This window comes from Palaemon carinicauda, chromosome 8, assembly GCF_036898095.1.
Source record: "Palaemon carinicauda isolate YSFRI2023 chromosome 8, ASM3689809v2, whole genome shotgun sequence".
NCBI lineage: Eukaryota > Metazoa > Arthropoda > Malacostraca > Decapoda > Palaemonidae > Palaemon > Palaemon carinicauda.
Genome location: NC_090732.1, coordinates 42,444,912 through 42,466,571, shown reverse-complemented (window position 1 = coordinate 42,466,571; position 21,660 = coordinate 42,444,912). Strand labels below are relative to the sequence as shown.

At 33.5% G+C, this 21,660-nt stretch overlaps 1 protein-coding gene across 1 annotated transcript in view; it reads right to left on the bottom strand.

Moving 5' to 3' along the window:
* Positions 1–8,213: 8,213 nt before the first annotated feature.
* The window catches only part of LOC137644866 (zinc metalloproteinase nas-4-like), a 28,920-nt gene continuing 15,473 nt past the window's right edge, over positions 8,214–21,660 (bottom strand). The window contains exons 4-10 of the mRNA XM_068377754.1: positions 17,556–17,654; positions 16,598–16,691; positions 16,008–16,220; positions 15,417–15,516; positions 13,823–13,956; positions 12,785–12,874; positions 8,214–8,809 (exon numbers count right to left, since the gene is read on the bottom strand). Of these exons, the coding sequence (XP_068233855.1) occupies positions 8,658–8,809; positions 12,785–12,874; positions 13,823–13,956; positions 15,417–15,516; positions 16,008–16,220; positions 16,598–16,691; positions 17,556–17,654 (882 nt within the window). The 3' untranslated portion in view covers positions 8,214–8,657. The remainder of the gene's footprint in view (positions 8,810–12,784; positions 12,875–13,822; positions 13,957–15,416; positions 15,517–16,007; positions 16,221–16,597; positions 16,692–17,555; positions 17,655–21,660) is intronic.

Here is a 21,660-nt window from a genome sequence, read left to right as displayed (position 1 = left end):
AGATTTTCCACTTCTACCACCTAATTCCTTTACATGAATCATCAATTGTTCACATGCTCTGCAAATATTGCAAATCTTCTTTAAATGTAAGTTTGATTCCCCAAAAAGCAAATCTTGGAGCTTGCCTCTTGTAGAGAATACAGTCTTGTTGTTAATTATTTGGCGTCACTTTATTTCTCAGTTCAGAGAGAAAGGCATCAAATGTTGTAAACCACACCGTATTCCAGAAACGATGTGACATCACAATCTCAGACTGACGCGGTTTACAATGCTCTTAAATCATGAGCAATAAATTATCTAGCTCCTTCCTTTTTTCTTTTGTCAAATCAGTTCTATCTGCCTTTATCCAAGGAAAGCGTTCAGATGCCAAAATAATATCGTTCCCTGCAATGTATAAAACAGTTGCACGCTGGACAGCTTTGTTTTTCACAGACATGCTAGATGCAACCAAATAATCATCTAACAAGCGATGCCAGATCTTATAAATTTCGCTTAAATTGGGATCATGACTATCGAGAAATGTGTTCCACTTAAAATGTGCTTCTGCCATATTGTTTTAAACCCTGGATTGTGTCTTCTAGATGTTACTGAATTTGTATTTCCCCTATATTCTTCTGTTCTTAATCTTCAAAAAACTTTTTACTTTTAGGCCGGGAGCACACTAGCGACTCTGTGGCGCCACAAAGCCACAGCATCGTGTGGCGGGGATGTGGTCTCCCATAGGTTTCCACTGTTTTCAAAGCCACGCCACGCCTGTGGCGGGGATGAGCGACAGAGAGCCACAGTCGCTAGTTTGCGCGGCAAAACTTGAAAACAATGGAAACCCATGGGAGACCACATCCCCGCCACACGATGCTGTGGCTTTGTGGCGCCACAGAGTCGCTAGTGTGCTCCCGGCCTTACTATTTCTTATCCTAAGGAGAAATAAAAGTAACTCCTCTCTATAATCAGCAATGAATGGGTGAGTTCACAGTCACAGTTGCTCCGGTACTCACTGTAGCAGTAACAGTTCCAGACTCACTCTAAAAAATCAGCAACCGTTTATGTAGATTTGTTTCAATGTGGCTTTGTCGTGACTGAGTGAAAAAAAAAAAAGATTGAAGATAAGGCACAAAGGTTTACCCCATTTAATGGTAAATGCAAAATCCTCTTTCAACTCTGGCTTAAAATTTATATTTTCATCACATTTTCATTTTTTACTATTTGAAGCGGCCATCTTCTTTCACTACTATGTTATTTAGTAGAAAACAATGCTAGCATCTCATACAAGTTTTCAGACACCATATCCGTAGAATTCAGCGACTTGAGATATGCTTCATTGATGCTGCTACTGCCAACCAGTCAAATTTTACCATAAAACCAACCAAAATGTCGCCAAATAGAAATCTAAACCAGCTTGAGTTATAACTCTTTGTAAACAACCTTAAACTGGTTGTTTGATGATTGTTTGGATGTTTACAATGTCAGCATAATTGCCTCGTTCCATATTGACCAGACAAACAGACAGATTGCAAGACTTGATGGCCTCACGTCCCTCTGAAAAAGGGTTAGCAATAAGATGGCCAGTCGATCGTTTATAATTGAATAAAGGATGATATATATATATATATATATATATATATATATATATATATATAAAGAGAGAGAGAGAGAGAGAGAGAGAGAGAGAGAGAGAGAGAGAGAGAGAGGGGGGGGGGGGTCAGTAGAAAAAAAGATAAAATAGGTGTAGTTGGAGATGGGGGTGGGGAATGTCTTTGCACCTCCTGTTAATACTTCTTGACCAGAAATCTGGTAAATCTCTCTGCCCTCTTGAATAATTTACTGACCATAAAGTTTAACCATAAGTTTCTCATTGTGGTCTCAATCCATACAAAGTTAATCATTATAAAGCCGGAATATTTTCTTATCTGCTTTTTATAACTTTGATAAAGATAGGAACTCAGCCAACATATTTTCCAAGAGCTGCAAATTGAAGGTTAAACAGTGTGATTATTTCCAGTTGTTTTTAGGTATCATGATAAATTTCTTGAATCATCTGATTTATAGTTCTTTAGGTCTATGACGTAAATTGTTTTAAGGGTATTAATGACCAGACTCAAGGTGGTAACAGAGTTATACAAAAAAAAAAAAAGAAAAAAAAAGTCAAAAGATTAAGTAATATGGAGGACTAACGAACATACAATTTTACAACATATCTAAAGAGAATATACAAGTTTTACAAAAAATTCACTTAGTGCAATAAAGCTTTATCGAGTAGGTCTTACTTTACATATTTAAACAATCTAAGTTTTTACATCTCGATCTACTGTCTCCTGCGCTAAAACTGGTGAAATCTCAATAGTACTGTATTCAATTAAAGAAATAAAGAGGATGCATAGAGGCTGCTTTGAGATGAGAGGACTGGTTGTGTTATACAATTTGTTTCAGTCAATAGCAGGTTACATAAAAGTTTAGGCTCAGGAGTAGACCGAGTGGCAGAAACATCGATACAGACTTCATAACACTTCGAAAACAATTCTCACAATAAATGGTACTTGGAACTACTTTAGTAACCATCAGATTTACATAAGAAAAAAATGGTACTAGACTTAAACACATATAGTAATAGACCAAGTGGCATAACGTCTATTATACAGATATAACACTTGAAAAACAATTCTCACAACAAATAATAGGCCTACTATTAATCACTTTAGTTAATTATTGAGATCAGAGATAATCTAGAAAACAGAGGTATCAAACTTTCAGGATGTTTGCTGACCCCGAGATGCGTTTCTGTGTCTTCCTTCGAAGTTGAACTAGACGTGCGCCATTTTTTTTTCGAGCTATAGTGTATAATTGTCACGTGATATTATCAAAACCTGGTCCCAAAATGTTTCTCATTAAGGATCTTTGTAATAATTTTACGTTCTCATTATATTATAGGAGGTAACTGAAATTATTCCTATTCACTTGCTAAAAACATTTTCTCTAATAAATCCCTATTTACTAAGATAAAACATAATTTCGCAATTGAGGCTCATTTCAAATGACGTCACATCAACTCTAAATTCTAAATCCTTCTAGAACATTCTAAACTCCTTATACCTCGCCATAGATTTCTACGACGTCATAATAAAAACGCAGTGCATTAGATTTTGCATGTAGCGTATTGGGTTCATCGAAATTCACAATTCATTTACGTTATTGTCATTTATATATGAGAGCGATTACATAAAAGAAAATTATTGATAATAATGATAATAATAATAATAATAAATATGAATAAAATTACTACTCCTATCATCAAAATGATTTTAAGTTCTTGAGATATGATTATTCCTAACAAAGAGTCGCATGCAGTTTGTAGTCTACCATCTGCAAAGAATGTTGCTACGATTTTGCATAAGAAAAAATCTAAACCTTCTTGTATTTAATTCCAAGAATGCTATGATACTGCATGCCATGATCAGAAAGGCTACTAAGTAGAAAGCTAATGCTTCCCTAGGGGGATCCACAATGCTTTGTACATTATTTATATCATGTACAAGCTTTGCCAGTCAACTGTAAAGGTATTGCTTAAAGCACTAGACAAGATCCTCGTGTCATCTCTAGCTCTTTAGTACACCTACAGTCTGGAAAGGTGGCCAGAATATGGTAGATATGATGAAGCACTGATGGCATATTCCCAATGCCAACAAGAACTCTCTGTTGATCAAGGTTGTGTTTTATTGGGGATAAGCGATGAAATTCCTAGAAATTGCAGGACAAAATCCTGGTTGAGCTACATGCCAAAAATCTGGGCGTAGTCAGAAGGAAATGAGTTATTCGAAGCTATTTTTTTTCATTTTTGTCAATGGATTTCGCCGTTTAAGAAAAGGCCCACTCTTGTAACATTGATTTAAGTTTGAAAAACTTTGTCTCCTTGGAAGTACCAAGGGATCGTGTACATATTGTCTTTGCTGAATATAAATCAAAAGTCTTTTTCGTATCAGTGGATGTCTATTATAAATGGACCAATGTACCTGAGCTGTCAAAAAGGACGTCTAAATATTTGCACTTATATACACACATAGACATGCACACACTCATAGTCAACCCTTAGCACCTCTTCCCCATTTCCTGACCACAACCCGGAAGTTTCGGCAATTTGTGATAAATTGTGGTTTCCGAGTGAACCTCTTGGGGTATTATTATTATTATTATTATTATTATTATTATTATTACTCACGCCAAGGAGGTTATATTTTTGACCCGTTTATTTATCTATTCATTTATCTGTGTGTGTGACTGTGGACAGGATTACGTCAAAACTACTTGAGGAATTTTTATGAAATTTTCACCAAAGATAGACCTTAGGTCATGGACGACCCCATTAAACTTTGGAGATGATCCTAATCCGGATCCAGATTCTAGATCCAGGTTGTATTTTCTGCCATTTTAAAGATAAAGTTAAAACAGACAGATTTTTACGAAATTTTCACCGGAGATAGATTTCCAGCCATGGACAACTCCATTAACTTTTAGAGATGATTCGGTACCGGATCCGGATTCTAGATCCGGATATGCATTTTTTTAAATTGTAAAGATTATGTCAAAACAAATTGACACTTAGAATTTTCACCAAATTTTAACAATGGGTAGATATTATGCATCGGAAGAGACCATAGATCAACATTGTACTTTTCACCATCTACTGTACAGTCAGCATATGAAAAGTGGGAGGCGATGTCCGTAGACTTTAGTTTAAACATTGGCCATATTCATTGACGGAGTGTTGAAATCTCTGATTGCTCTTGTTTATTTATTTGTTTATTTATGTCTGTGGACAGGATTATGTCAAAAACACTCAACAGATTTTGACATAATTATCACCATAGATAGATTTTAAGTTATGGACGACTCTATTAAATTTTGGAGTTGATCTGGATTAGCATTTTTCACCATTTTAAAGATTACATCAAAACAAATTGACAGATTTTGACGAAATTTCCACCACAGATAAATCATGGGCGACTCCATTAAGTTTTGGAGATGATCCGGCTCCAGATCAAGATTTATCGATGTGCCTGTCTGTCGTTTTGTCTGTGGACAGGATTACGTCAAAACTTCTCGACGGATTGTGAGGAAATTTTCTCAACATATAGATCTAAGGTCATGGATGACCCCATTAAATTTTGGAGATGATCCGGACACAGATCCCGATTTGCATATTTTGCCATTTTAAAGATATTGTCTAAACAAATAGACATATTTTGACGAAATTTCCACCACAGATAGATCTAAAGTCATGGATGACCACAATATATCTTGGATATGATATGGATTCTAAATCCAGATTTGTATTTTTTGCAATTTTAAAGAATATCCAAACAAATTGATGGATTTTGATAAAATTGTCACCACACATAAAACATAGACCATGTGCGACTTTAATAAATTTTGGTGATGATCCAGATCCGGATTGTGGATCAAGATCAGCAGTCTGGATCAGATACAAATCAATTGTCTTTCTTTTTGTGTCAACGTCACCCTTTGGCGGAGGTCAAAAATTTCTGATTGCTTTTGTTATTATTACTACTAGCTAACCTACAACCCTAGTTGGGAAAGCAGGATGCTATAAACCCAAAGACCCCAACAGGAAAAATAGCCCAGCGAGAAGAGGAAATAAGGAAATAAATAAAATCTATGAGAAGTAATGAACAATTAAAATGAAATAATTTCAGAACAGTGGTTTTTTAAACAGATTTTTCATATATAAAGTATACAAAAGAGTCTTATGTTAACCTGTTCAACATAAAAATATTTTCTGCAAGTTTGAACGTTTGAATTTCTACTGATTCAACTACCCGATGAGATCATTCCACAACTTGGTCACGGCTGGAATAAAGCTTCTAGAATACTGTGTAGTATTGAGCCTCATGATGGAGAAGGTATGACTATTAGAATTAAGTGTATGCCTAGGATTGCTAACAGGATGGTACTGTCCGTGAAGATCTGAATGTAAAGGATGGTCTGAATTATGAAAAATCTTATGCAACATGCACAACGAACTAATTGAATGATGGTGCCAGAGATTAATATCTAGATCACGAATAAGAAATCTAATAAACTGTAAGTTAATGTTCAACAAATTAAGATGAGAATCAGCAGCTGAAGAACAGTCAGGAGAACAATACTCGAAACAAGATAGAATGAAAGAATTAAAACACTTATTCAGAACAGATTAGTCACCGAAAATCTTACAAGACTTTCTCAATAACCCAATATTTTGTGAAATTGAAGAAGAGACAGACCTAATATGTTTCTCAAAAGTAAATTTGCTGTTGAGAATCCCACCTAAAATTTTAAGACATTCATAGTTAAACAAACTTTTTCAATGATGAGATCCGGATGTTGAGGAGCCACTGCCTTCAACCTACTTTCAATCATACTTTGAGTTTTATTATGAATCAACTTCATGCATAATTTGCACCAAGCACTAATTTCAGCTAGACCTCTATTAAGGGATTAAACAACCCCAGATCTATATTCAAGAAATGGAATTGATGTAAAGAGAGTAGCATCATCTGCATATGCAACGAGCTTATTTTCTAGACCAAACACCCTCTCACAAAGGTATGACTACTCTTTCTCCCTCATACCTAAGGTATGGAGAGAGACTTAGTAGTCATACGGCAGGTAATGCCGCTGAGCGTGACAGGAAAGAAATATATATATATATATATATATATATATATATATATATATATATATATATATATATATATATATGTGTGTGTGTGTGTGTGTATATATATATATATATATATATGTATGTATGTATATATATATATATACTTACATATATATATACATACATATATATATATATATATATATATATATATATATATATATATATATATATATATATATATAGATAGATATATATATTGATTCCAGAGTACTTGCTTAAAGGGACTTCTTTAAAAACGAAAAATTAAGAGTCAAGAACCGTCAAGAAGATATTATGAATGTCCCTGGTACTGTACAATTGCTGACAGACTTGGTCCTTTCAAGTATTTGGTTCATGTTGGAGGAAACATGCATTATGTACATGTTGACTATTTAATTAAGAACAAAAAAGAACACTTTGACGAGCCATTGACTGAATTGGTTGAAAGAGGAGACTGGTGTCAACGTGTCTGTGCCAATGGAACAGGCTAACCTTCCAGATGAAATGCCTAATGAACCGGTGGCGTTTATGTGCTATTGAAGGGAACTGTGAAATCTCCTTCACCCCTTTTGGTGATGAAAACTGTGTATTCTAGTGGAAAGTACCCATAAAATCTCGAATGTGGTTCCCTGAGGTTCAGGTAGAATTAGGAAAAAGGCAAGGAATCTGTTGAAAAAAAATTTATTGTCAAAATGACTTTGTTAAGGACTCAATGTTGTAAAAGTAAATTTATTATGTTATATGGGTGATATTAAGTAGCTAAAGGAAGAGTTTGAATATAAAAAATTATTTATTTGAACAAAAATTTATTTTGATTTAATTTTGATATCATGAAAGTTGATTTTGAAATTAATATAAAGAACACTTACTGTGCATGTTTTTGAGTAATGATATTGGGAGCTTTAATAAATGAAGAATATTTAAAAGACTTGCAAGTATATTGAAAACCCTTACATAATCATTTCAAATGTTCAATTATTTGCATCACGATAAAGGAACATGTTCGAAGTTTCGGTTAAGATCAAGATTTTTTTTTTTCCTTCAGTAAAAGGTATGCAATAGTAGTACTATATTAGTTCCGCATATAGATGTTTAATGGCAACCTCTTTGAGGAGAAAATTTAGCGCATTGTTGTTCATAACTTGAAGAATCTCAGAAGTTGAAGTGGTTCATATAAAATGAGAGTGGAATGTTCTTCAATGCCGTTAAGAACTTATATCCACGATCAAAATAGGAATTGGGTACAAGTAGCTTAGTTGTTTATTCCTCCAGTGAATGAAATAATTATAATCAATTCAGGAATGTTTCAAAGATTATTGCATTCTATCTATTTACTTATTCCCAGAAGGGAGTTCTTAAAGAACACCGAAGTGCACACACACATGCCATATTTGGCTATCTGTTTTTATCTTTTGTGTAATGATAAAGTCAGTGCCATTAGAATTCTTAATTAAGAAGTCAGTCATACAAATATATTTCATATGGTCTACGCAAAAAGGATTATAAAAAGAAGTAACATGAACGAATGCGGTTTTATTCTTTCTGAAATCAGGGCTAAGAGGTTAGGCTGAAGGAATTATTCTATAATATATTTTAACATGCCCGAAATAGTTCGTTTGCCCCTACAGTATATCCATTATCCAGGAGAGATGTGTTCATCGGAAATCTAATTTTAAACAGCGTATGGACATAATACATAGATTAGTGTGAACCAAATTGGAATACAGCGGTGTCATGTCTTGTTATAACCTGCATTTCATATCAACATAAATATTCTTAGTGCCGTTAGAAAGGATTAGCCCTACTAGTATGCATGTTTTCATCCTTGTATACATTTTTCTTGTTATATGCCTATTTTTATGGACTAATATAATCAAAACCAATGCATGTGGCGAATAACCAACTGAACGAAACAAACGGATTGTCATTTATTATAGTTTTTCTAGCATCTCAGTAGAGGTCACTTTGCACAGTTTGCTAACGATGGGTAATCACAATACATCCCATCTTCATTGAAGTGAAGTTCGGCAGGGCAATCCATGGCAAACGCCTGGCCGTTGGAACACTGATAGTACTTTTGGCAGTTTCCGGGGTAGCGAAACAGGAGTTTGTCTGCGGATTGACAAAATTTTAAGCATTGAGATATTTTGGAAAGCAAAATTGATAATGAAAATATTTCAAGGTATGGAAATATAATTGATACTTTAAAATCTATAATCTACAAAAACTCAAGTATCTGCCAAGTAATTACAAACCAGTGCCAAACTTTTGAGAATATAAATTTTGGTTACTCCTTTTTAGAGGGTACTCTTTTCTTTGTATAATCAACATTATTGCATCTAGATAATCTTCAGTTTACTGAGGATGAAACTAGTGTCATTGTATTTTGATGATTATACATTTTGATACGAGAACACTTAGCCATTTGAAGATTCAGAAAACTTTGGAAATTTCGTTTGGATTCAATGAGAGAATTGAAGCTCTATTATTGAAATCCGAAAAAATTGCTCAAGATATACGGAGCATCCTGTCATATTACATGAAATAAGGCTGTTGGGGCTAATTTATGTCAAAAAAAAAAAAAAAGTCTTGTAATAGTCATATATACCGAAACAAACTACATCGTGATTGGTGTTTAAACTCAAAACTTTCATCAACGTTATTGGTATTATTTTTGCAACAGATTTTCATATTAGATTTAGCGTAAATGAATTCTCCATTCTCCTCTGTCTGGAATATCTGTCCCTTAATCTCCATTTGTGATCTCTTTTATGATTTCCTGGACTTATAATAAGTCTTCATTTTACAATTTGTATTATTTAGTAATTTTCCCCAGTACCTTCCATAAAATGTCCAAATCATTTCACTCTTTGAGATTTCAGTCTACTGAATGTTCCTGATTGTTGGAACCACATCTCCTCTCCAATAATGATATGATCTTTCCATCACACTGCCTATGTTTCTTAGCATTCCGTTGTAACAACTTTTCAAAATTTGCTCCAATTCTGTTTAGTTGGTGTCTAGGCTTCTGTTGTTTAGATTGGGAAAGCTTATACACGCTAATGGGGGTAGTTTCATTTACCGTCTCTCTCTCTCTCTCTCTCTCTCTCTCTCTCTCTCTCTCTCTCTCTCTCTCTCCCCTTCATCCAGGATGTTGCTACCTTTTTTTCTTAATACCTACATCACAGTCCAGTGTATCCCGTGAGGTCGGTTATTCTACCGTAACGTGTTTCACCAGTTTCTTCTCTTCCTCATCTAGTCTTCTACATTTTCGTCACAAAAAAGTGCTACTCCATGAATATTTTGTAATCTTAGGCATCCATTGTGACATCTGTTACAGCCAACATACAGAAGGCTACAGTATTGAGTTCACCCTTACATCTTTCATACCTATGGCCATTTCTTTGGGTACATTTCATCATTTGCTTCTTTTAGTTACCATAAGCTCTGTTTTTCTTACGCTGATTTTTAGACCTTTCTTCATACTGATTTTCAGACATTTCTTCTCTCTGCTAATTTTCAGACCTTTCATCTTCATGCTGATTTTCAGACCTTTCTTCTTTAAGCTGATTTTTAGACCTTTATTTTCACGCTAATTTTCAGACCTTTCTTCTTCATGGTGATTTTCAGACTTTTCTTCTTCATGCTAATTTTAAGACTTTTCTTTTTCATGCTAATCTTCAGATCTCTCATCTTCATGCTGATTTTCAGATCTTTCTTTTTCATGTTAACTTTCAGACCTTTCTTCTTCATGTGGATTTTGAGACCTTTCTTCTTCATGCTAATTTTCAGACCTTTCTTCTTCATGTTGATTTTCAGACCTTTCCTCTTCAAGCTAATTTTCAGACCTTTCTTCTTCATGCTAATTTTCAGACCTTTCTTCTTCATGTTGATTTTCAGACCTTTCTTCTTCATGTTGATTTTCAGACCTTTCTTCTTCATGCTAATTTTCAGACCTTTCTTCTTCATGTTGATTTTCAGAGCTTCCTTCTTCATGTTAATTTTCAAACCTTTCTTCTTCATGTTGATTTTCAGACCTTTCTTCTCCATGTTAACTTTCAGACCTTTCCTCTTCATGCTAATTTTCAGACCTTTCTTCTTAATGCTAATTTTCAGACCTTTCTTCTTCATGTTAATTTTCCGACCGTTCTTCTTCATGCTGATTTTCAGACCTTTCCTCTTCATGATAATTTTCAGAACTTTCTTCTTCATGTTGATTTTCAGACCTTTTTTTCTTCATGTTAATTTTCAGACCTTTCCTCTTCATGTTGATTTTCAGACCTTTCTTCTTCGTGCTAATTTTCATACCTCTCTTCTTCATGTTGATTTTCAGGCATTTCTTCTTCGTACTGATTTTCAGACTTTTCTTCTTCATGTTAATTTTCAGACCTCTCTTCTTCCTGCTGATTTTCAGATCTCTCTTCTTCATGTTAACTTACAGACCTTTCTTCTTCATGCTGGTTTTCAGACCTTTCTTCTTCATGTTGATTTTCAGACCTTTCTTCTCCATGTTAACTTTCAGACCTTTCTTCTTCAAGTTGAATTTTGGATCTTTCTTCTTAATGCTGATTTTCAGACCTCTCTTTTTCATGTTGATTTTCAGACTTTTCTTCTTCATGCTGATTTTCAGACCTTTCTTCTTCGTGTTGATTTTCAGACTTTTCTTCTTCATGTTGATTTTCAGACCTTTCTTCTTCATGCTAATTTTCAGACCTCTCTTTTTCATGTTGATTTTCAGACTTTTCTTCTTTCTGCTGATTTTCAGATCTTTCCTCTTCATGTTTATTTTCAGACATTTCTTCTTCAAGCTAATTTTCAGACCTTTCTTCTTCATGCTAATTTTCAGACCTCTCTCTTTCATGTTGATTTTCAGACTTTTCTTCTTCCTGCTGATTTTCAGACCTTTCTTCTTCATGTTGATTTTCAGACCTTTCTTCTTCATGCTAATTTCAGACCTTTCTTCTTCATGTTAATATTCAGACCTTTCCTCTTCATGTTTATTTTCAGACATTTCTTCTTTATGTTGATTTTTCAGACCTTTCTTCTCCATGTTAATTTTCAGACCTCTCTTCTTCATGTTAATTTTAAGACCTTTCTTCTTCCTGCTGATTTTCTTACCTTTCTTCTTCATGTTAATTTTCAGACCTTTCCTCTTCCAGCTGATTTTCAGACCTTTTTTTTCATGTTAATATTCAGACCTTTCTTCTCTATGTAAATTTTAGACCTTTCCTCTTCATGCCGATTTTCAGACCTTTTTGCTTAATATGAATTTTCAGACCTTTCTCCTGCATTCTACTCTTTCACAGTATAAACATTTCTACTTCTTTTCCTCATTCTGCTGTGAACACTATGTCACATATGGGCTATCTGACAGCTCCGGAAGGCTTTCTTTTCTGTAATCATTTGTAAATTCCTCTAATTAAATTCCTCTAATTAAATTCCTCTAATTAACTCTAATGCCATAGAAAATAATAAATGACTCGGGTTTGATCCATGTTGAACATCAATACTTATCTCATACTATTTTGCCTTTCCTGTAACTCTCTTCAGCATAGATCTTGTGATATGGTATAGTAACATACTTAGTTCACTTAATATTTTCTGGATTCTCTGTCTTCACAATGAGCATCTGATTGCTTATCTTGCCACTTTGCCGAGTTTCCTCTTAAGATATACACATTGTGATATAAGCACAAAATTCATATCATTTATGGAGATTAACAGATACGTTTAATTCGGTAATACAAGATCTACATGTAAATATAAACTAAAGTATTTATTTGGATTATTTGATTAACTTTTCGTCATGCATTTTCTTGTTTTATTTCAAATGAAGAATATTCTGACGTATACAAAACTGAATCTACACACAAGCTATGACATCCAAGTAATATACGCTGCATTAAGAAAAGTAATCATATTAATAAGAATTATTCTTTAGAACTCTCGCAAGTCAAGACAAACAGCTACTATAAAGCGTTTTCGTTTTATTCAAACTTCGGTCTAGTCCTTAAGTTTTGCCTAATCCCACACTAGCAATTAGTTAGGCAGGTGAAATTAATAAAATCAATGAGATGGTAAAATTACCTTGTGCGCTGTTGCTGCAGATGTCACATCTGTACGTTTTTCTGATACGTTCTTTGTCCAGCTCCGTAAGGTAAGCCCTCTGCCCTACGTCTGGAATGGAATGATTCATTTATTATTATTATTATTACTTGCTAAGCTACAGCCCTAGTTGGAAAAGCAGGATGATATAAGCCCAGGGGCTCCAACAGGGAAAATAGCCCAGCGAGGAAAGGAAACAAGGAAAAATAAAATATCTCAAGAACAGTAACAACATTGAAATATAAATATAAACTATAAAAAACTTTAACAAAACAAGAGGAAGAGAAATAAGACAGAATAAGCGTGCCCGAGTGTACCCTCAAGCAAGAGAACTCTAACCCATGACAGTGGAAGACCATGGTACAGAGGCTATGGCACTACCCAAGACTAGAGAACAATGGTTTGATTTTGGAGTCTCTTCTACCCTTACCAAGAGGTAATTATTAAATAACAACAACCTTAACAATACAATGTTTAGTGCCATGAAGTTAGTACCAAATCTAACAATGAACTTTAATATCTATTCAATACAATTTAATGAATTACATTATTGATTAGAGAAAGATTTTCGTACCTGATTTCATTTATCTTTTATTCCCTTACTGTTATGATTATTATGGAAAAATAACAAATATTAAGAACAGTATCCTAGAACTAAGAAGACAGACATACATTTTTTTCATTGGATAGTATTGTCATCCACCTGCAGTTAAAGAAAAAAAACATATTTGCTGAGAAAAGCTATGAAAATCATAATACAGTTTTTTTTTTGTCTCTACAGGAGTTTATATTCCTTATCATTATGGCATTTTAAGAGGTATTTCATTATAGCCCTCCCTCATGTTGATTATGTTGAAGATATTATTTAAGAGAAGTTTAAAACTATTATCATACACACAAAGATAGTACTATATTTACATATGCATTAGCATAAGCTCAATATACTTTAGTTACTGAATGCATTAGCGTTTCACGAATAACGAACAAGAAAATAAAAGGCGTAAGTTCCGGATGACTCACCTAATGCTCCGTCAATTCTAGTGATGATAGGCTTATTTATGTCAACAAAAATATCTGGATTTTGCTGATTAGTTGCATGCATGATACTCTTGTAATCATATTCCAAACTGTTATTAGTGAAGCCAGCATCACCCCTGAAAATCGAGATAAAGGTTTGGTAATGAAGATTTCAAGACAACCTATTCAGAGATGAGGTCGTGAAGGGCTGAACATTTATGATGAGTGTAACTTTATTATTATTATTATTACTATTATTATTATTATTATTATTATTATTATTATTATTATTATTATTATTAATAGCTAAGCTAAAACCCTTGTTGGAAAAGCAGGATACTATAATATAAACCCAAGGGCTCCAACAGGGATAAATAACCTGTGAGGAAAAAAATAAGAGAATAAACACTAAAAGATAAGTAATGAACTATTTAAAAACTATATGTCTTAAGAATAGTAACAACATTAAAATACATATTTCAAGTATAAACTATAATTACTTAAAAAAAACAAGAGGAAAAGAAATAAGATAGAATAGTTTGCCTGAGAGTATCCTCAAGCAGAGAACTCTAATCCAAGATAGTGGAAGGCCATGGTACAGAGGCTAGGGCACTACCAAGACTAGAGAAGAATGGTTTGATTTTGGAGTGTCTTTCTCGAAGTAATATTAGATAACGTCCTATAAATAATATTGAAGACACCGAAATGTTTTATCGAATACAAAATGTTTTTACCATTGCAATAAAGATGCACAGAGAAAAAGTCTTAAATATTGCTAAAATATTGAAATATCCCATTCAAAAAGAAAGTTACTTTCACCATTGAACATTAATAATAATGGCCAGGAGTGATATGGTGATGTATGATTTTAATTTGATTGAGGATGGAACAAATATGTGTCCTGTACTTAGCAGGCTATTCAAGGGAGCAAGTGGCTGTTTAGTTTAAAGCAGTTAAAGACATCTCTCAAAGCACTGGTTATATTACAGCAATTCTATGGGTGGTAAATGTTTAAAATTAAGAATTCTGGGTGAGAGAAAAGATGTTTGTGTGATCCAGAAAGTAAACCAACACTAAAAAAAATACGTTCTATACGGCTTTTAAACTGCTTTTTCTATTATGTAGATGTCTTTAATCTTGAAATTATTTATTTTCATTACCAACTAAAGCAAACTACTGTGAATTATTTTTTTACTGTGATTAGATACTTGAAGGTACCCAGGAGCCCTTCAATGCCAAATTACTAATATGACAAAGCATCAGTTACCTTTAAAAGTTTCTCCGGTATGTTAGCCTCCTAATGATTAAGGGTATTACTTCTCCATTAAAGACAAAATATATATTCAATACTCTTTTTCAAATGTTTTGTTACTGCTTTGTAAAAAGGTTCAAGATATCACATTCTTATCATTTAACGGTTATTTCATTTAACTTATTTTGCTTTTAAGCTTTGTCATTTCATGTCTTGAAAAGCACAATTGGTACTTTTCTCATAGACCTAAGAAATGCAATACCTGAACTGGGCAATTGTTTTTGCAATGTTGCTCTGTCCTAATTATTCTGAACAATACTGAATTGGTAATGGGAAAATACTTACGTATATTTCCTGAAGTAGGGCTTTGCATTTTCTTGTATGTTATCCCATAGAATTATAATGTAACCATCTCTGTCTGGACGGTTGTGTTCATGACCAAAACCTGCAAGTAAATAAAGAAAAAATAGTTTCTCAGATCGTGCAAGCATTAAAACATTGTAAATAAAAATACAACCATAGGACTGATAGATATGTATCTGAGAAATTATACACTGACTTTCAGAGCATCATAGCTTAAACAGTATTTACATATATTTAAGTTGTTCATGTGGATTTTTTTTTTCATAAAATTAAAGACTCTCTGTACCCTTCTTATGTGGACAAATGGGCAATAAAAAGTTACAGTAACTTCCCAATTTAGATATCCGAGTCTCTGACAACACTAACATATTACTGTACATTTTACATTCTCATTTAGGCAAAGAAAAGAGCCGTACTTAAAGAATATTTTTCATTATACCTATTCGAAGAATGAACACTTTAAATACATAATACAGCTCATATGTAACTCTCTCATTTCCCATCAATTCAAGTAAATGGATCGAAGTGTACGAAAGAAACAAGAAGCAAATATCAGGGGGAAAGAGACGTTACCTAATGTATGCATGAGTTCATGCAAGATGGTTCCTATGTTACTGTTATCACTCGAGACTGTGATGTCCTGTATACCACCTTGCTTTCCACATTGCGATGAATAATCAGGACCCAGGATGATCCTGACGGCGTCTTTTTCATAGGTGGCCTCGTAAAATTCAACGCATTTCAGTTCATTGATTGTACTGATGGCTGTCATGATGTTGTCATACACTGTTAGAAAGGGGGGTAATGAGTTCAGTTGTGTCTGGAAAAATTATCAAAATCAGATACCTTTTCAATTCAGACTATTGTATTATATACTGACTGCCATAATAAAAAACATTTTAAGCGAAGATGGCTATGTGTATAAAAAAAATTTTCAGCACCTTTAAATTATGTGATCTTTATTGAAAAGGGAACGTCGATTATATTGTTTTTTAGACTTAAAACCATTCAGAATCCTACCGGGGTCTGTGATTATAAATCATTTAAACAATTTCTAAGAATATTTTTTTCTCCAGAAATTTATTTCAGTCATTAAATTCAAATGGGTTTTGAATAATCACAGGACTCAGTCAACGAATAATTATCAAAGAAGTATACTTTACCATAAAGATTGTCCTTTGGGTTAAAACCTAAGATGTAAGGGACTTTCCCGCCTTCCCACAGTTTAAGGTTTTCTGTAATTGCCATTCTTGAAGGCTGAAGGGGGAAAAAATTTTGCCTTAGAAGATCTTAATGTACAGGTAAACTATATGTGTATTGTAACTCAATTAAAAATTACTAAAGAATATCTACTACAATATTTTACACGCAATAAGTACAGTGTGGTTTACAGGTTTTAGATGAGATTGGAGCCAGTTGCATTCGAAAATAAACTAAAGCTGGCGTTAGATGGCTAATCAAACTCAGATATTGAATCTTAACATAATCCATGACATTCAGTTTATCCAATGATTTCCGCTTGAAGATTTACCATGTCAAACCTGTGAAAGTCATCTCACTTGTGATTAAGTGTTATTAAACTACATCTTATACATTTAAATAAATTTGAAGCTTTCTTTTCCTACAATAATGTAAAGCAACAAAGTTATTTCGAGAGTTACAATTCCTTTAACGTTAATTCACTTATGGAAGTAATGCATATGTTTAGATGATCAATGAATAGTGACCAGTCTTGGACGAATGCACTGTGAATGAATTTGGCTTCAATTGCTATTAAGGTAATATATCTCGGGCTATATCTGAGTTCGACTTATTTTAAAGAAAAAAAAAGTCTGATTCAATATAGCTAATGCCATATTCAAGTATGAATATCTATCTGTGGAAGAGCCGAAGAGAGTTTTATCTTTTTATATACCTTTATTATTCATTCATGATTTATGATGGGCATTCCTGGTTTGTTTTGCTATTTGCCTCATTGTCCTTTTAACATTGGGTTATCAAGACAAAATAGATATCATATTCAAGAAAAGAAATCACAGTACTGCGCAGTCAGTACCGATTTCATAAAAAATTGCCGAAACCACAAAATGAAAATCAAAGAGGAATGGCCACTCTCATTACCTCAGGATAGGATCCTAAAGATGTTTTCCTTTGCTTGAGACATCTTGTATTCTGACACCGAGTTTTCTTTGTAGGTTGTGCTTGGATTTTAGTTTTGATCTGAAAAAGAAAATATTCTTCAAATACAGAAATCAATAGGAGGCGCATAGTTATATTCTTTAATTTGCAAGCCAGAAATAAACAAGAAAAAATAATGGAGAGAAGGAAAGTTTGGACATATCGATGATGGAATCAGCAGACTTGGCTGCAACCTCCCCTAGCATGCCTACATACTGTATAGTGATTGAAGTTAAGTATGAGTGTCGTTAAAATAAAATGGATAAAGACACCAGTTAAAAATTTAATCATAGGTATCTTATATTGCAATGTAAATCTTTTGATTAACTAACTGGAAAATTCATGCCTAATTTAAGTTAAGATTTGGTGAAGTAAGTCTTTCATGATTTACATTTGCCCTCAGTTTGATAGGGACAGTATAGACTTTTCTACGTCCGAACTTTTTCTTTTCTCGTCTGTCTTTGGAAAAGAGTATCGTCATTCTTGGCCAATAGATTGTCAATGTAATACCTTTCACACATTCTACATTTTATCCATTCTCACTTCTGTCATTAGAACCTTTTCTGAGATGTTATTAGGAACAGTTTTAGGAAACGCCAATGTATACGAGTGTTATAAATAGAAAAATTCTTCCAATGATTAAGTATTACTCTTGAGTATCTTCTTTAATAACAATGAAGCCTTCGAAGTTTGACAAGAAAAAATTATGTATATATATATATATATATATATATATATATATATATATATATATATATATTTATATATATATATATATTTATATATATATAAATATATATATATACATATATATATATATATATATATATATATATATATATACACACACACACACACACACACACACACATATATATATATATATATATATATATATATATATATATATTGTCATTATACTGTTTTGTTGGTATACCTGCATTACATATTTTTTTTTTTTTTTTTACAAACTAGTGATATTTTTATGTTCTTGGTATAATCAGTCCTTCTACGATTGTGAATTCTGCTGTAGTTTCTTCTGTTGAGATAGAAGGTAGTAATATGTAATTGTTAAAATACTTGATAGCACAGTATAGTATTATCAACAAACTTCATTTCCACCCGATTAAGCAGTAATAAACTTTTCCTGGAATATACCAACGAAAACACTCAGATATTACAGAGAACAGTAACTTATCACCAAGGTGTTACATAGCACTGTAACTTATCACCATAATGGGCCAATAAAGCTTCACGCTTATGCTTAAGGTTTTTTTTTTTTTGCGGAGAGAGAGAGAGAGAGAGAGAGAGAGAGAGAGAGAGAGAGAGAGAGAGAGAGAGAGAGAGAGAGAGAGAGAGAGAGCAAAGGCCAATTGAACGAGCACCCAAATTCCATTTCTAGCCCAGGCTCGAATATGACCAAAAAGGGAGGCTGGAGAAAAGTAGGGATAATGCACACTTTGACTTGCCACTAGAGGAGACATTTTTAATCCACAAAGTAAATAAACCAACAAATAAATAAGAGTAAAGAAAGAAGAATCAATGCATTGCATAATGGGAAGTTTCGGCACAATATTATACCATTAATATTTTTTTTCAGAATTTATAATCTTTATTAACTTTGCTTTTCATTTGTAAGGAACGAAATCTGTTGAATAAATAAAAGAGCGATTGGTGAAGTTCTAAGAGTTGCTGAAAACATTATTATTATTATTATTATTATTATTATTATTATTATTATTATTATTATTATTATTATTATTACGTAGTAGGCTACAACCCTAGTTGGAAAAGCAGGATGCTATAAACCCAAGGGCTCCAACAGGGAAAATAGCACAATAAGGAAAGGAAATATGGAAATAGATACACTACAAGAGAAGTAATTAACAATAAAAATAAAATATTTTAAGAGCAATAACAACATTAAAATGAATCTTTCATATATAAACTATAAAATTTTAACAAAACAAGGGAAAGAGAAATAAGATAGAATAGTGTGCCCGAGTGTACCCTCAAGCAAGAGAACTCTAACCCAAGACAGTGGAGGACTATGGTACAGAGGCTATGGCAGTACCCAAGACTAGTGAACATTGGTTTGATTTTGGAGTGTCCTTCTCATAGAAGAGCTGGTTATCATAACTAAAGAGTCCTTTCTACCCTTACCAAGAGGAAAGTGGCTACTGAACAATTATAGTGCAGTAGTTAACCCCTTGGGAGAAGAAGAATTGTTTGATAATGTCAGTTTTGTCAGGTGTGTGAGGACAGAGGAGAATATGTAAAGAATAGGCCACGGTATTCGGTGTATGTGTAGGCAAAGGAAAAAGGAGCCGTAACCAAAGAGAAGGATCCAATGTAGTTCTGTCTGACCAGTCAAAGGACCCAATAGTGGTATCTCAACGGGTGGCTGGTGCCCTGGCCAACCTACTAATACGTATCCGTAATAACAATAATGATAACAGTTATGTTCTTTAGTGGTAAAGTTGAAGAAGGGAGTCGTAAGTAGCTAGACGATCGCTTTGGAGTACGCAAATACGCTGATCTTTGGACTAGATCAGCATATTCTTGTCTCCTCACCGCTCGAGTGTTGATCATGGACAGATTAATGGAAACTTCTGAAAGATTGATGGAATTCGTTTTACTTTAAATCCCCGTATAACTTTTATTATTTCTTATATGATGCCATTAGTATTAATCAGGGTGTAAGCATTTCTTTAGCCGTTCTTTCGTAAAATAGATACAGTTCCTCACCATCATCTCCTTTGAAGATACATCCTCCTACTTTCTCTCTCCTGTAATCACTCACCTTTGAGCAGTGTAATTGTTAGGCTTAAATTGAGGGAGTGGGAGATGACCGCCAGGTTAAGAGAGAGAGAGAGAGAGAGAGAGAGAGAGAGAGAGAGAGAGAGAGAGAGAGAGAGAGAGAGAGAGAGAGAGACTCTAGTCACTGTATATCTTATTAGAATCTTGTTTTATGTAATATTAGTAATACATGAAATTGAATGTAAGTTAATACGTGGGTCTAACAAATATGGAATAATGGGAATGATGTAATATAGTTAAAATAAAACTGATTACTTCAACAATATGTGGCAGTATCTAAACATGCTAATTTCATTAAATGTTAAATATATTTAGCATATAAAATACTACAATAATGATGGAAATACTTATTTTACTTGTAAAAATCATCATCCTCGTCATCTCCTCCCACGCCTATTAACGCTATGGGTCTCGGTTAGATTTCACTGGTCATCTCTATCTGAAGCTTTTAAATCAATACTTCTTCATTCATCATCCCCTATTTCAAGCTTCATAGTTCTCAGCCATGTAGGCCTGGGTCTTACAACTCTTCTAGTGCCTTGTGGAGCCCAGTTGATAGTGTGGTGAATTAATCGCTCATCTACCCTTCACCATGATCTCATCCACATATGGCACTCGAGTAATCTCTTTTATAGTTTCATTTCTAATTCTGCCCTGCCAATTAACTCCCACTATACTTCTATGGTCTTTGTTCTCAAATCTACAAAATCTGTTTGATATTATTTCATTGTTACATTATAGAGTAACACCGATCTCACTAAACTGATAGATGGCCTGATTTTTATATGTAATTTCAGGCTTAACCTAGCCATTGTCTGATTTGCTTTTCTTTAATCTTTCATCAAACTAAAATTCTAAAGATCTTGTAATAGAGATATAGTTCCTAAATATTTAAGTGATTGCACCTCATTAATCCTTTCTCCTTTCAATGATATTTAATCTTGCATTGCATAATCCGTTCTTATCATCTCTGTATTTCTTCTATTTATCTTGAGCCCAACCTCAGGTGAGATTTCGTGCATTCTGGTAAGTAAGTTTTGCAAGTCCTGTGATGTTCTACTAATAATGAAAGTGACATAAGCGTACTTCTTAATAAAGAAGTATTTCTTAAAAACAATATAGCAGTATAGTTAATAAAAGTTTTAACATAATAAAGATACCGATAAACCCGTTAGCACGCCGTAAAAGTCGTCCCACACAAGTAATCAACGTCATGTGACGTTTTAAA